General features: G+C 46.8%; 1 protein-coding gene across 5 annotated transcripts in view; it reads left to right on the top strand.

The window, feature by feature from the left end:
- Positions 1 to 17,500, top strand: part of dysf (dysferlin, limb girdle muscular dystrophy 2B (autosomal recessive)) — a 352,696-nt gene that overhangs the window by 214,198 nt on the left and 120,998 nt on the right. For all 5 annotated transcript variants that reach the window (XM_052497966.1, XM_052497965.1, XM_052497963.1 and 2 more), the window contains one exon: positions 13,513 to 13,611. In XM_052497966.1, coding sequence (XP_052353926.1) covers positions 13,513 to 13,611 — 99 coding nt within the window. The remainder of the gene's footprint in view (positions 1 to 13,512; positions 13,612 to 17,500) is intronic.

The raw sequence follows: 17,500 nt of genomic DNA, 5'->3' as shown, positions 1-17,500 counted from the left end.
AGTGGGTGGAGTCTCTCTACAGTGGGTGGAGTCTCTACACAGTGGGTAGAGTCTCTCACACTAGACAAAGTGTCTTACAGACTAATGGAGAGTTGGGAGAATGGATGGTGGAGTATATTATTATTATATTAGTATACTGAGGCAACCTGGGAGGGTGATAGGGTTGTTTCGAGTGCTTGTTGAGGGTGTGAGGGCTTGAGGGTGTGAGGGAGTGAGGGCTTGAGGGGGGAGTGAGGGCTTGAGGGGGGTGTGAGGGTTTGAGAGGAGCGTGAGGGAATGAGGGTGTGATAGTTTGAGGGCTTGAGGGGGTGTGAGGGCTTGAGGGCGTGAGGGTTTGAGGGTGAGGGGCGTGACGCGTGAGGGTGTGAGGGCTTGAGGGGGTGTGAGGGCTTGAGGGGGTGTGAGGGCTTGAGGGGGTGTGAAGGCTTGAAGGGGTGTGAGGGCTTGAGGGGGCGTGAGGGTGTCAGAGCTTGAGGGGGTGTGAGGGCTTGAGGGGGTGTGAGGGCTTGAGGGGGTGTGAGGGCTTGAGGGGAGCTTGAGGGGGCGTGAGGGCTTGAGGGTGTCAGGGCTTGAGGGTGTGAGGGCTTGAGGGTGTCAGGGCTTGAGGGTGAGGGCTTGAGGGTGTGAGGGCTTGAGGGAGGTGTGAGAGCTTGAGGGAGGTGTGAGGGCTTGAGGGTGTCAGGGCTTGAGGGTGTGAGGGCTTGAGGGGGTGTGAGGGCTTGAGGGGGTGTGAGGGCTTGAGGGGTGTGAGGGCTTGAGGGGGGTGTGAGGGCTTGAGGGGGTGTGAGGGCTTGATGAGGGTGTGAGGGCTTGAGGGGGTGTGAGGGCTTTTGAGGGGGTGTGAGGGCTTGAGGGGGATGTGAGGGCTTGAGGGGGTGTGATGGCTTGAGAGGGGTGTGAGTGCTTGAGGGGTGTGAGGGCTTGAGGGGGTGTGAGGGTTTGAGGGGGTGTGAAGGCTTGAGGGGGTGTGAGGGTTTGAGGGGGTGTGAAGGCTTGAGGGGGTGTGAGGGCTTGAGGGGGTGTGAGGGCTTGAGCGGGGTGTGAGGGCTTGAGGGGGTGTGAAGGCTTGAGGGGGTGTGAGGGTTTGAGGGGGTGTGAGGGCTTGAGCGGGGTGTGAGGGCTTGAGGGGGTGTGAGGGCTTGAGAGGGTGTGAGTGCTTGAGGGGAGTGTGAGGGCTTGAGGGGGTGTGAGGGTTTGAGGGGTGTGAGGGCTTGAGCGGGGTGTGAGGGCTTGAGGGGGTGTGAGGGCTTGAGAGGGGTGTGAGTGCTTGAGGGAGTGTGAGGGCTTGAGGGGGTGTGAGGGTTTGAGGGGGTGTGAAGGCTTGAGGGGGTGTGAGGGCTTGAGGGGGTGTGAGGGCTTGAGCGGGGTGTGAGGGCTTGAGGGGGTGTGAGGGCTTGAGGGGGTGTGAGGGCTTGAGGGGGTGTGAGGGCTTGAGGGGGGTGTGAGGGTGTAATTTGACTGTTTGGCTCTTTGTGTGTTTTGTTTGTAAGAAGCCAACAACAACACTACGTCATAATTCCATGATTACACCCAAAATGCGCTGGACAACAAAACTAGCAATGCCCTGATTTCATTCCCGATGTTCTCATCTTCACACCTGCGTCATTTAAACACTTTCCATGCTAAAACCATTTATTAATTATTATTAACATTATTAATGTGTCATATTTTAATCGTGGCGTCATGTTTCTCCGTCTGCTGTTGTCCTCATGTACCTCAAGGAACTCCCATCAGCCTCTCTGTCAATGTTATCAATGTTTACACCGTAAAATGTCTTTGTCTGTCCGATTACGATCCTGTATTTAATGCAGACGTGTTTTGGGTGTTTCTCTTTGAAGAATGACTGTGATCATTGAATTTCTATTCTATTCTGAGTGTGTGTGTGGTCTAAATGTATGTGAATACTATAGATTAATTTGCCTTGTAAGAATACAGTATACAGTGCAAGCAAACTTTTGATAAATTCTGTTTTACTTGTCGTCAAAGGTGAATGCTGTGGTCTAATCCTAACCTGCTTAGTGCTGACACTAGTTTGTGTGGTTGTGTTGTGGTTGTGGTTCTTGTTGTAGTTTACAGACGGAACCAGTTCTGCAATTATTAACATCTCTGGCTCCTCCAGCCAACATGTACGTATGAGCTTCTTTTCTCTACCCCTCTCTACCACTCTCTACCCCTCTCTACCCCTCTCTACCCCTCTCTACCCCTCTCTACCCCTCTCTACCCCTCTCTACCCCTCTCTACCCCTCTCTACCACTCTCTACCCCTCTCTACCCCTCTCTACCCCTCTCCACCCCTCTCTACCCCTCTCTACCCCTCTCTTCTTCTCTCTACCCCTCTCTACCCCTCTCTTCTTCTCTCTACCCCTCTCCATCCCTCTCTACCCCTCTCTACCCCTCTCTACCCCTCTCTACCCCTCTCTACCCCTCTCTTCCCCTCTCTACCCCTCTCTACCACTCTCTACCCCTCTCTACCCCTCTCTACCCCTCTCCATCCCTCTCTACCCCTCTCTACCCCTCTCTACCCCTCTCTTCTTCTCTCTACCCCTCTCTACCCCTCTCTTCTTCTCTCTACCCCTCTCCATCCCTCTCTACCCCTCCCTACCCCTCTCTACCCCTCTCTACCCCTCTCTACCCCTCTCTTCTTCTCTCTACCCCTCTCCATCCCTCTCTACCCCTCTCTACCCCTCTCTACCCCTCTCCATCCCTCTCTACCCCTCTCTACCCCTCTCTACCCCTCTCTACCACTCTCCATCCCTCTCTACCCCTCTCTACCCCTCTCTACCACTCTCTACCCCTCTCTACCCCTCTCTTCTTCTCTCTACCCCTCTCCATCCCTCTCTACCACTCTCTACCCCTCTCTACCCCTTTCTTCTTCTCTCTACCCCTCTCCATCCCTCCCTACCCCTCTCTTCTTCTCTCTACCCCTCTCCATCCCTCTCTACCCCTCTCTTCTTCTCTCTACCCCTCTCCATCCCTCTCTACCCCTCTCTTCTTCTCTCTACCCCTCTCTTCTTCTCTCTACCCCTCTGTACCCCTCTCCATCCCTCTCTACCCCTCTCCATCCCTCTCTACCCCTTTCTTCTTCTCTCTATCCCTCTCTATTCCTCTCCTCTCCATCCCTCTCTACCCCTCTCTTCTTCTCTCTACCCCTCTCTTCTTCTCTCATCCCTCTCCATCCCTCTCTACCCCTCTCTACCCCTCTCCATCCCTCTCTACCCCTCTCCATCCCTCTCTACCCCTCTCCATCCCTCTCTACCCCTATCTTCTTCTCTCTATCCCTCTCTACCCCTATCTTCTCCTCTCCATCCCTCTGTTCTTCTCTCCATCCCTCTCTCCATCCCTCTCTATCCCGCGCGTCTTCTCTCTATCCCTCTCTATTCCTCTCCTCTCCATCCCTCTCTACCCTCTGTTCTTCTCTCTATCCCTCTGTTCTTCTCTCCATCCCTCTCCATCCCTCTCCATCCCTCTCTATCCCTCTGTTCTTCTCTCCATCCCTCTCCATCCCTCTCTATCCCTCTCTCCATCCCTCTCTTCTTCTCTCCTCTTCTTCTCTCTATCCCTCTGTTCTTCTCTCCATCCCTCTCTCCATCCCTCTCTATCCCGCTCGTCTTCTCTCATCCCTCTCTGCATCCATCTATATCCCTCTCTCCATCCCTATCCCTCTCTCATCACTCTCTCCATCCATATCTATCCCCCTCTCATCCCTCTCTCATCACTCTCTCCATCCCCCTCTATCTCTCTCTTCTTCTCTCGCCCCTTCTCCATTCCTCTCTTCTTCCCTCTCTCCCTCTCTCCATCCCTCTCTTCTTCTCTCCTCTTCTTCTCTCTAGCCCTCTCTTCTTCTCTCCTCTTCTTCTCTCTATCCCTCTCTTCTTCTCTCCTCTTTCTCTCTATCCCTCTCTTCTTCTCTCATCTTCTTCTCTCTATCTTCTCTTCTCTCTTCTTCTCTCTATCCCTCTGTTCTTCTCTCCATCCCTCTCTCCATCCCTCTCCATCCCTCTCTATCCCGCTCGTCTTCTCTCATCCCTCTCTGCATCCATCTATATCCCTCTCTCCATCCCTATCCCTCTCTCATCACTCTCTCCATCCATATCTATCCCCCTCTCATCCCTCTCTCCATCCATCTCTACCCCTCTCTCCATCTATCTCTATCCCTCTCTACCCCACTCGTCTTCTCTCATCCCTCTCTGCATCCATCTATATCCCTCTCTCCATCCCTATCACTCTCTCCATCCCCCTCTCTCTCTCTTCTTCTCTCGCCCCTTCTCCATTCCTCTCTTCTTCCCTCTCTCCCTCTCTCCATCCCTCTCTTCTTCTCTCCTCTTCTTCTCTCTAGCCCTCTCTTCTTCTCTCCTCTTCTTCTCTCTATCCCTCTCTTCTTCTCTCCTCTTCTTCTCTCTATCCCTCTCTTCTTCTCTCCTCTTCTTCTCTCTATCCCTCTCTTCTTCTCTTCTTCTCTCTATCCCTCTCTTCTTCTCTTCTTCTCTCTATCCCTCTCTTCTTCTCTCCTCTTCTTCTCTCTATCCCTCTCTTCTTCTCTCTTCTTCTTCTGTCTATCCCTCTCTTCTTCTCTCCTCTTCTTCTCTCTAGCCTTCTCTTCTTCTCTCTTCTTCTTCTGTCTATCCCTCTCTTCGTCTCCTCTCATCTTCTCTCAGAACTGTTTCCTCTCTCTCAATAAATCACTTAACTACGTATTGTCTTGTGCATATTCCTATTGGGACAGAATAAGTATGGTTCTTGTGTGTCGTCATGAAAAGTCCTTCGCTGTGGCTGTTAATTGATCATGTGATTCTTATTGACAACTAAATGCATGTTTTCAACCTCTGAAATCCTCCTTTCACAAGGTATGAAACAACTTGTTGACTGTGTGTTCACAATGGCAACAAGTTGCGTAGTATTTCATATGAACAGAAACTGCCTTAGATGACTGTCAGTGTGACTGTGTGTGAGGGTGTTTGTTGGGGTGTCAGTGTGACTGTGTGTGAGGGTGTTTGTTGGGGTGTCAGTGTGACTGTGTGTGAGGGTGTTTGTTGGGACGTTTGGACACACCTTCTCATTCAAGGGTTTTTCAGAAATCTTTGTTGGTACTATTCTCTACATTGTAGAATAATAGTGAAGACATCAAAACTATGAAATAACACAAATGGAATCATGTAGTAACCAAAACAATGTGCTAAACAAATACAAAATATATTTTATATTTGAGATTCTTCAAAGTAGCCTCACTTTGCTACAGTTGCCATAGCAAGCGGTGATGCAGCCAATCAAGATCCTCTCAATGGCGGCACATGTTTTCAGCCTCCTGAGGTGGAATAGGCATTGCCGTGCCCTCTTCACAAAGGTGTGTGTGTGTTGGGGAGGGGGGGGGTGGGGGGGCTGGGATTATATTGATCTAGGATTAGTTTCCACTCCCCCTAAACCATTGAAAGAGGTGGGGACAACTCCCTTAAAACTGACCTTGGATCAGTCTACAGCAGGGTTGGCCTCAATTCACAATTTTGGAATTGACTTCTATCCAAGTTATGAGTTGCAATTTGAATTGAATTACCCACAAGATATACAATCTGAATTGAATTACCCACAAGATATACAATCTGAATTGAATTACCCACAAGATATACAATCTGAATTGAATTACCCACAAGATATACAATCTGAATTGAATTACCCACAAGATATACAATCTGAATTGAATTACCCACAAGATATACAATCTGAATTGAATTACCCACAAGATATACAATCTGAATTGAATTACCCACAAGATATACAATCTGAATTGAATTACCCCACAAGATGTACCATCTGAATAGAATTACCCCACAATATGTACAATCTGAATTGAATTACCCCACAAGATGTACCATCTGAATAGAATTACCCCACAAGATGTACAATCTGAATTGGATCCAGTGCAATTCAAATAAATTCCAGAGAGTTGAATTGAAGTCTCCCTAAATACTAAATAATATTGAACTTTTCTCTGCAAACCATGTTCATGCATTATTTTAACCTTTTTTAGTGCTTAGAATAGATCATTATATTTCCACCAACCATTTCATTTGTTTGGTGTCTTTTTGAAGACCCCCGGGGTCAACTTGAGGGTTAAACTAATTCTGTCAAATGTAGCATTTTCTCCATATTGAACAAAATGTAAGCGATTCGTAAAAAATATAATAATTTAGAATATTTGCATACAGGTTTTTGTTGATGTTCCCCATCCCGCATGCAGGAGTGTAATCATCGCCTGACAATAATTAGCATAACGCAACGGACATAAATATCCCTAGAAAATAGTCCTATTCATGAAAATAACAAATGAAATATATTGAGACACAGCTTAGCCTTTTGTTAATCACCCTGTCATCTCAGATTTTCAAAATATGCTTTACAGCCAAAGCTAGACAAGCATTTGTGTAAGTTTATCGATAGCCTAGCATAGCATTATGCCCTGCTAGCAGCAGGCAACCTTGTCACAAATCAGAAAAGCAATCAAATTAAATCGTTTACCTTTGATGAACTTCGGATGTTTTCACTCACAAGACTCCCAGGTAGATAGCCGAAGTGAATTTTTTCCCAAAACATTATTTTTGTAGGCGAAATAGCTCCGTTTGTTCTTCACGTTTGGCTGAGAAATCGCCCGGAAATTGCAGTCACGAAACGGCAAAGAATATTCAAAATTAGCTCCATAATATCGACAGAAACATGGCAAATGTTGTTTATAATCAATCCTCAAGGTGTTTTTCTAATATCTATTCGATAATATATCCGTCGGGACAATTCGTTTTTCATTAGGACCGATTGGAGTAATGGCTACCTCTGTATTTTTAGGCGAGAATCTCTCTCGGAGCCACCATGTGACCACTTACGCAATGTGGCCACCTACGGCTATTCTTCAACATAAATGCGTAAAACTACGTCACAATGCTGTAGACACCTTGGGGATTATGTAGAAAGCGTAAGCTGGTTCATAGCACATTCACATTTTAATATGGACTCATTGGAACGCAGCGCTTGCAAAACCTGGGGTAATTCCGGATTGGATTTTTCTCAAGCTTTCGCCTGCAACATTGGTTCTGTTATACTCAAAGACAATATCTTTACAGTTTTGGAAACGTCAGAGTGTTTTCTATCCAAAGCTATCAATTATATGCATATTCGAGCATCTTGTCCTGACAAAATATCCCGTTTCAAACGGGAACGTTTTTTTTCCAAAAATGAAAATACTGCCCCTAGAGTCCCAACAGGTTTTAAGAGTACGTATGTAGCGACAATACGTATGTAGCGACATGTTTTATAGATGTATATTTGTTTACATGATACCTAATATGGAATAGAAGGAATTTGAATTTAATTGAACTTCAATTATTTTGCCTTTACTTCAAATTCGAATTACATTTCTGCATCCTGTTTACTACTTGAATTCAAATTCAATAATAAAATTACAATTTCAGGCATTCTCAAATCACGTTCACAGACCCAGGGTCAGATGACTCTCGCTGACCTAACCGTAACCAAGACAACACCACAAAACGGGCCTTAGATCACTGTTTAGGGAACAACTTAATCCTGACTGTCTCTCCTCAGATATTCTCCCTTCACTACCAGCTAGATGGGTTTTACCCAGGCCTTTAATCTAGACTCTGTCTCTCCTCAGATATTCTCCCTTCACTACCAGCTAGATGGGTTTTACCCAGGCCTTTAATCTAGACTCTGTCTCTCCTCAGATATTCTCCCTTCACTACCAGCTAGATGGGTTTTACCCAGGCCTTTAATCTAGACTCTGTCTCTCCTCAGATATTCTCCCTTCACTACCAGCTAGATGGGTTTTACCCAGGCCTTTAATCCAGACTCTCTGTCTCTCCTCAGATATTCTCCCTTCACTACCAGCTAGATGGGTTTTATCCAGGCCTTTAAACATGATATCCTAAAACTGTTACATCTTAAGGAGAGTGAACTCTGCACCAGTGTGTGGTTTAGAGTGAGGAGGAATGTTGGTCAACGTTCTGGATTCTCAGTGAAGCAAGACTCCAATACTTGTAGAACTAAATTCAACTTTCTTTCCTTCCTCCCACTCGTCTTTTCTTGTCACTTATTTTTATTTATTATTATTTTTTGTGGGGGGATCTCAGTCAGGTCCATAATTATTGACTGCCTTGATAAAGATGTGCAATCATTACTGTATAAAATGAAAACAAATACCTGAGATATATTGTGTGCAAACACCATGAATGTAACATTCAAATGCAATGAGGGTTCCACGGGAAACGCTGATAAACACTTTGGTTCCTACCCTGTCATGCAAAACAACTGTTATGTTTCCCCAGCAAGAAAACCAAATAATAGTCTCTCAAACAAAATGGGGGGAACTAACAGAGTCACTGACTGCAACCAAAACTAAACAGGTGGGGTTTTAGGAGAGGGTTCTGATGGAGGTAATGTCACTCATGTGGGTGTGTCCACTGAAAGTTGCCTAGCAACAACAACTGTGACCTAAAAGACGCCCACCGTGTGCGTCCACTAAGAGGAAAACAAAAGAAAAACCCACATCAAACGTAAAGACAGGAAACAAAACAAAACATTGAGCAAAACGAAAACAGGTCAAGATCAGATAAAGGAATGCTTAATTAGCCGCTCTTAATTAGCACCTGGGCCAGCCGCTCTTAATTAGCACCTGGGCCAGCCGCTCTTAATTAGCACCTGGGCCAGCCGCTCTTAATTAGCACCTGGGTCAGCCGCTCTTAATTAGCACCTGGGCCAGCCGCTCTTAATTAGCACCTGGGCCAGCCGCTCTTAATTAGCACCTGGGTCAGCCGCTCTTAATTAGCACCTGGGCCAGCCGCTCTTAATTAGCACCTGGGCCAGCCGCTCTTAATTAGCACCTGGGCCAGCCGCTCTTAATTAGCACCTGGGCCAGCCGCTCTTAATTAGCACCTGGGCCAGCCGCTCTTAATTAGCACCTGGGCCAGCCGCTCTTAATTAGCACCTGGGTCAGCCGCTCTTAATTAGCACCTGGGCCAGCCGCTCTTAATTAGCACCTGGGCCAGCCGCTCTTAATTAGCACCTGGGCCAGCCGCTCTTAATTAGCACCTGGGCCAGCCGCTCTTAATTAGCACCTGGGCCAGCCGCTCTTAATTAGCACCTGGGTCAGCCGCTCTTAATTAGCACCTGGGCCAGCCACTCTTAATTAGCACCTGGGCCAGCCGCTCTTAATTAGCACCTCGGCCAGCCGCTCTTAATTAGCACCTGGGTCAGCCGCTCTTAATTAGCACCTGGGCCAGCCGCTCTTAATTAGCACCTGGGTCAGCCGCTCTTAATTAGCACCTGGGCCAGCCGCTCTTAATTAGCACCTGGGCCAGCCGCTCTTAATTAGCACCTGGGCCAGCCGCTCTTAATTAGCACCTGGGCCAGCCGCTCTTAATTAGCACCTGGGCCAGCCGCTCTTAATTAGCACCTGGGCCAGCCGCTCTTAATTAGCACCTGGGCCAGCCGCTCTTAATTAGCACCTGGGCCAGCCGCTCTTAATTAGCACCTGGGCCAGCCTCTCTTAATTTGCACCTGGGCCAGCTGCTCTTAATTTGCACCTGGGCCAGCCGCTCTTAATTAGCACCTGGGCCAGCACAGGTGCAACACCTTCCTGCTAACGAGGTGGACAAGACAGAACAGGTGTAACACAGTCCTGACTAACGAGATGACAGCAAACGATACGTTTTAATGTGTTAAACGTGCTGCAGGTGATTAAAGTCCAACCTCAGAACATTAAATGGAAAAACCAAAACCTGTAACAAACAACATCAACCATTGTATCAGAAAAATAATAATAATGTATTTCTATGATTCCAACAGTTCACCCGTGTTTTGATCTGCACTGAACAAAAAATATACATCTAACATGTGAAGTGCTTCATGAGCTGGGGAGAAATAATTCCCCGAAATGTTCCATTCTCACAAAAATAGAATGCATATTTCTCTCAAATTCTGTGCACAAATGTGTTTACACTCCCTGTTCGTGAGCATCTCTCCTTTGCCAAGATAATCCATGACAGTCGTGGCATATCAAGAAGCTGATTAAACAGCATGATCATTACACAGGTGCACCTTGTGCTGGGGACAATAAAATGAGTATTTCTGTCTATAATAAAGCCCTTTTGTGGAGAAAAACTAATTCTGATTGGCTGGACCTGGGTCCCCTGCACCCCTGCCCTGTCATGTGAAATCCATAGATTAGGGTCTAATGTATTTATTCAAATTGACTGATTTCCTCATGTGAACTCTTAACTCAGAAAAATATTTGAAATTGTTGCATGTTCAGTTTATTTTTATGTTCAGTGTAATTATTTACATCGTAAGTACATTTGCAATATTAGGTTAAAGAAATCCCAATTAGATTATGTTTCCATGGAACCTTTCAGCTTGGAGGTTTTGAATGGCAGGGAGCTCGGCCCCAGTGACGTACTGGGGTGTACTCACTACCCTCTGTAGCGCCTTGCGGTCGGGTGTGTGTGAGACACACACACGCACACACACACACGCACGCACGCACACACACACACACACACACACACACACACACACACACACACACCCAAGTGACTGGGCATGAGCAGTAGACAAGTCTCTGTAAAAACCACTGTTACAACACAAATCAATCTATGTGCATTGTAGCCCATCTCATCAGTTCTACATCACACTGAAGGTCACGTCACCACCACACACACACACACACACACACACACACACACACACACACACACACACACACACACACACACACACACACACACACACACACACACACACACACACACACACACACACACACACACACACTAAAGGAAAGGTGTGTATTGCGTCATGAGAGTGTTTGAACCTTCTGTTCCTGTCAGGGTTGAAGGTCGCAGGCAGACAGGCGGAGTGTGGAGTGACATGATGATGGTGGTGTGTGTGTGTGTGTTTGTTTGAGAGAATGAGGGGCAGTTTTAAGCTGATCTGTCCCTGGAGAGTGTCTGGTCTTTGTTCTCTGTACGTCAGAGACTTGGAACGACGTCGTCAACCAGACTGTGAGAAAACGTCTTCTTGACAAAACACACAGACCAGTGTCTGTATGGAGAGTCACTTCATGTCAGTCATTTCCCTCTTGGTTTATTTCTAAATATAAATAAACTCTTAACTGAGATGATTACTGCACAAAATGTCGAACACACACAGACCAGTGTCTGTGTTCCAAACTGTCATACAATTCTCACGTGGTCGACTCGAAATATATCCAAATTAGAACCTGAATTACCTGGTAACTGTAACCAGTAACTAGTAACCAACTGTAACTAGTAACCAACTGTAACTGTAACCAGTAACTAGTAACCAACTGTAACTAGTAACCAACTGTAACTGTAACCAGTAACTAGTAACCAACTGTAACTAGTAACCAACTGTAACTGTAACCAGTAACTAGTAACCAACTGTAACTAGTAACCAACTGTAACTGTAACCAGTAACTAGTAACCAACTGTAACTAGTAACCAACTGTAACTGTAACCAGTAACTAGTAACCAACTGTAACTGTAACCAGTAACTAGTAACCAACTGTAACTGTAACCAGTAACTAGTAACCAACTGTAACTGTAACCAGTAACTAGTAACCAACTGTAACTAGTAACCAACTGTAACTGTAACCAGTAACTAGTAACCAACTGTAACTAGTAACCAACTGTAACTGTAACCAGTAACTAGTAACCAACTGTAACTGTAACCAGTAACTAGTAACCAACTGTAACTGTAACCAGTAACTAGTAACCAACTGTAACTAGTAACCAACTGTAACTGTAACCAGTAACTAGTAACCAACTGTAACTAGTAACCAGTAACTAGTAACCAACTGTAACTAGTAACCAACTGTAACTAGTAACCAACTGTAACTAGTAACCAACTGTAACTAGTAACCAACTCTAACTAGTAACCAACTGTAACTAGTAACCAACTGTAACTAGTAACCAACTGTAACTAGTAACCAACTCTAACTAGTAACCAACTCTAACTAGTAACCAACTGTAAATAGTAACCAACTGTAACTAGTAACCAACTCTAACTAGTAACCAACTCTAACTAGTAACCAACTGTAAATAGTAACCAACTGTAACTAGTAACCAACTCTAACTAGTAACCAACTCTAACTAGTAACCAGCAACTGTAACCAGTAACTAGTAACCAACTGTAACTAGTAACCAACTGTAACTAGTAACCAACTGTAACCAACTGTAACTAGTAACCAACTGTAACTAGTAACCAACTGTAACTAGTAACCAACTGTAACCAACTGTAACTAGTAACCAACTGTAACTAGTAACCAACTGTAACTAGTAACCAACTGTAACCAACTGTAACTAGTAACCAACTCTAACTAGTAACCAGCAACTGTAACCAGTAACTAGTAACCAACTGTAACTAGTAACCAACTGTAACTAGTAACCAACTGTAACCAACTGTAACTAGTAACCAACTGTAACCAACTGTAACTAGTAACCAACTGTAACTAGTAACCAACTGTAACTAGTAACCAACTGTAACTAGTAACCAACTGTAACTAGTAACCAACTGTAACCAACTGTAACTAGTAACCAACGGTAACCAACTGTAACTAGTAACCAACTGTAACTAGTAACCAACTGTAACCAACTGTAACTAGTAACCAACTGTAACTAGTAACCAACTGTAACTAGTAACCAACTGTAACCAACTGTAACTAGTAACCAACTGTAACTAGTAACCAACGGTAACCAACTGTAACTAGTAACCAACTGTAACTAGTAACCAACTGTAACCAACTGTAACTAGTAACCAACTGTAACTAGTAACCAACTGTAACTAGTAACCAACTGTAACCAACTGTAACTAGTAACCAACTGTAACTAGTAACCAACGGTAACCAACTGTAACTAGTAACCAACTGTAACTAGTAACCAACTGTAACCAACTGTAACTAGTAACCAACTGTAACCAACTGTAACTAGTAACCAACTGTAACTAGTAACCAACGGTAACCAACTGTAACTAGTAACCAACTGTAACTAGTAACCAACTGTAACTAGTAACCAATGTTGCCAATGTGAACACGTCTTTGAACCTGTTGTGTCATGATAACATTCACTTTTGGACTTTGGTTAAGATTTCATCTTTTCTTTCATCTTTACATTAAAAAACAAATCTAATGACATATCTTCGATCTCTTGCTTTGCCCTTTTCTCTGCTGGCCTCAGCTGCTACAGTGGGTAAGTTGGGCTAGGTGTAACAATCGAGAGAAATCATTTTCTTCAAACAATCTCCTAAACAAGGCCAGTCCTGTAAAGTGTATAATGTCCGTGTGTTTGGGGAAGATGTGACTTAAAGATATGACACATTATTTAATCATGTTACGAAAAATACTTGACTTTAAGTTGAACTTCATGGCTGACCTTTTCTTACCCACACCCCATTGACCTTTACCCCTAACCTTTGACCTCTGTGTGTCCCCTATCAGGAGGAGGAAGTGATGGACTGGTGGTCTAAGTTTTATGCTTCGACCGGAGAGACGAATAAGTGTGGAAACTACCTGGAGAAGGGATGTGACACACTACAGGTAGGAACGTGTGTGTGAGAACTATGTTCTACCGTCTGAACCCCACAGGACCCCTGTATAAACAGGTCACCTCTCCTACATTACCCCTCTGAACCCCACAGGACCCCTGTATAAACAGGTCACCCCTCCTACATTACCCATCTGAACCCCACAGGACCCCTGTATAAACAGGTCACCTCTCCTACATTACCCCTCTGAACCCCACAGGACCCCTGTATAAACAGGTCACCCCTCCTACATTATCCATCTGAACCCCACAGGACCCCTGTATAAACAGGTCACCTCTCCTACATTACCCCTCTGAACCCCACAGGACCCCTGTATAAACAGGTCACCCCTCCTACATTATCCATCTGAACCCCACAGGACCCCTGTATAAACAGGTCACCTCTCCTACATTACCCCTCTGAACCCCACAGGACCCCTGTATAAACAGGTCACACCTCCTACATTACCCATCTGAACCCCACAGGACCCCTGTATAAACAGGTCACCTCTCCTACATTACCCCTCTGAACCCCACAGGACCCCTGTATAAACAGGTCACCTCTCCTACATTATCCATCTGAACCCCACAGGACCCCTGTATAAACAGGTCACCTCTCCTACATTACCCCTCTGAACCCCACAGGACCCCTGTATAAACAGGTCACCTCTCCTACATTACCCCTCTGAACCCCACAGGACCCCTGTATAAACAGGTCACCTCTCCTACATTATCCATCTGAACCCCACAGGACCCCTGTATAAACAGGTCACCTCTCCTACATTACCCCTCTGAACCCCACAGGACCCCTGTATAAACAGGTCACCTCTCCTACATTACCCCTCTGAACCCCACAGGACCACAGGACCCCTGTATAAACAGGTCACCTCTCCTACATTACCCATCTGAACCCCACAGGACCCCTGTATAAACAGGTCACCTCTCCTACATTACCCAGCTGATCCCCACAAGACCACAGGACCCCTGTATAAACATGTCACCTCTCCTACATTATCCATCTGAACCCCACAAGACCCCTGTATAAACAGGTCACCTCTCCTACATTACCCCTCTGAACCCCACAGGACCCCTGTATAAACAGGTCACACCTCCTACATTACCCATCTGAACCCCACAGGACCCCTGTATAAACAGGTCACCCCTCCTACATTACCCATCTGAACCCCACAGGACCCCTGTATAAACAGGTCACCTCTCCTACATTACCCATCTGATCCCCACAGGACCCCTGTATAAACAGGTCACCTCTCCTACATTACCCCTCTGAACCCCACAGGACCCCTGTATAAACAGGTCACCTCTCCTACATTATCCATCTGAACCCCACAGGACCCCTGTATAAACAGGTCACCCCTCCTACATTACCCATCTGAACCCCACAGGACCCCTGTATAAACAGGTCACCTCTCCTACATTACCCATCTGATCCCCACAGGACCCCTGTATAAACAGGTCACCTCTCCTACATTACCCCTCTGAACCCCACAGGACCCCTGTATAAACAGGTCACCTCTCCTACATTACCCCTCTGAACCCCACAGGACCCCTGTATAAACAGGTCACCTCTCCTACATTACCCCTCTGAACCCCACAGGACCCCTGTATAAACAGGTCACCTCTCCTACATTACCCATCTGAACCCCACAGGACCCCTGTATAAACAGGTCACCTCTCCTACATTATCCATCTGAACCCCACAGGACCCCTGTATAAACAGGTCACCTCTCCTACATTACCCATCTGAACCCCACAGGACCCCTGTATAAACAGGTCACCTCTCCTACATTACCCATCTGAACCCCACAGGACCCCTGTATAAACAGGTCACCTCTCCTACATTACCCCTCTGAACCCCACAGGACCCCTGTATAAACAGGTCACCTCTCCTACATTACCCCTCTGAACCCCACAGGACCACAGGACCCCTGTATAAACAGGTCACCTCTCCTACATTACCCATCTGAACCCCACAGGACCCCTGTATAAACAGGTCACCTCTCCTACATTACCCCTCTGAACCCCACAGGACCACAGGACCCCTGTATAAACAGGTCACCTCTCCTACATTACCCATCTGAACCCCACAGGACCCTGTATAAACAGGTCACCTCTCCTACATTACCCCTCTGAACCCCACAGGACCACAGGACCCCTGTATAAACAGGTCACCTCTCCTACATTACCCCTCTGAACCCCACAGGACCACAGGACCCCTGTATAAACAGGTCACCTCTCCTACATTACCCATCTGAACCCCACAGGACCCCAGGACCCCTCTATAAACAGGTCACCTCTCCTACATTACCCCTCTGATCCCCACAGGACCCCTGTATAAACAGGTCACCTCTCCTACATTATCCATCTGAACCCCACAGGACCACAGGACCCCTGTATAAACACGTCACCCCTCCTACATTACCCCTCTGAACCCCACAGGACCACAGGACCCCTGTATAAACAGGTCACCTCTCCTACATTACCCCTCTGAACCCCACAGGACCACAGGACCCCTGTATAAACAGGTCACCTCTCCTACATTACCCCTCTGAACCCCACAGGACCACAGGACCCCTGTATAAACAGGTCACCTCTCTTACATTACCCCTCTGAACCCCACAGGACCAAAGGACCCCTGTATAAACAGGTCACCCCTCCTACATTACCCCTCTGAACCCCACAGGACCACAGGACCCCTGTATAAACAGGTCACCTCTCCTACATTACCCATCTGAACCCCACAGGACCACAGGACCCCTGTATAAACAGGTCACCTCTCCTACATTACCCATCTGAACCCCACAGGACCCCTGTATAAACAGGTCACCTCTCCTACATTACCCCTCTGATCCCCACAGGACCCCTGTATAAACAGGTCATCTCTCCTACATTACCCCTCTGATCCCCACAGGACCCCTGTATAAACAGGTCATCTCTCCTACATTACCCCTCTGATCCCCACAGGACCCCTGTATAAACAGGTCATCTCTCCTACATTACCCCTCTGATCCCCACAGGACCCCAGGACCCCTGTATAAACAGGTCACCCCTGCCACATTTCCACACCTCACCTCTGGCCCTCTCTATCCTTCCCTCTCTATCCTTCCCTCTCTATCCTTCCCTCTCTATCCTTCCCTCTCTCTCCTTCCCTCTCTCTCCTTCCCTCTCTCTCCTTCCCTCTCTATCCTTCCCTCTCTCTCCTTCCCTCTCTATCCTTCCCTCTCTATCCTTCCCTCTCTATCCTTCCCTCTCTCCTTCCCTCTCTCTCCTTCCCTCTCTCTCCTTCCCTCTCTATCCTTCCCTCTCTATCCTTCCCTCTCTATCCTTCCCTCTCTATCCTTCCCTCTCTATCCTTCCCTCTCTATACTTCCCTCTCTATCCTTCCCTGGTCCTTTTAATATAAGACAAACACATCTTAAAGAAAATGCTTCGACTTTCCCAACTTTCCTGGGATTCCATGTGGGGTATGTCGCAGGGGGATAGACAGGGAACGTTATTCCTTCGTCATTCCCAGACGCCAGACAGCCAGCCCGCCCTCACCCCTCTACTCACCCGTTCCGCCCCCGTCCCTCACCCTGGTCTGGTATGCCTCTGTTGTGTCCCCTGGTAGTGAGCAGTTCTTTCCAGCACCTCACCCCCTCATTTTTCCCCCTTTTCTCATCTCCTCCTATTTTCTCACCCTTCATCCTTTCTCCCACGCCCTTCGAATCACCCCCTCCGCCTGCCCTCATCCTTTCTCCCACGCCCTTCGACTCACCCCCTCCGCCTGCCCTCATCCTTTCTCCTACACTGTATCCCACTTGGTTCCATTTTCTCAATCTATACCTGATACCTACTCTGAGAGAGGGGGGAGAGGGAGAGAGAGAGGGGGAGAGGGAGGGGGGA

Source organism: Oncorhynchus keta, chromosome 35, assembly GCF_023373465.1.
Source record: "Oncorhynchus keta strain PuntledgeMale-10-30-2019 chromosome 35, Oket_V2, whole genome shotgun sequence".
NCBI classification, from domain to species: domain Eukaryota; kingdom Metazoa; phylum Chordata; class Actinopteri; order Salmoniformes; family Salmonidae; genus Oncorhynchus; species Oncorhynchus keta.
The sequence above is the reverse complement of the archived record's forward strand: the minus strand, read 5'-3'. Positions and strand labels throughout refer to the sequence as shown.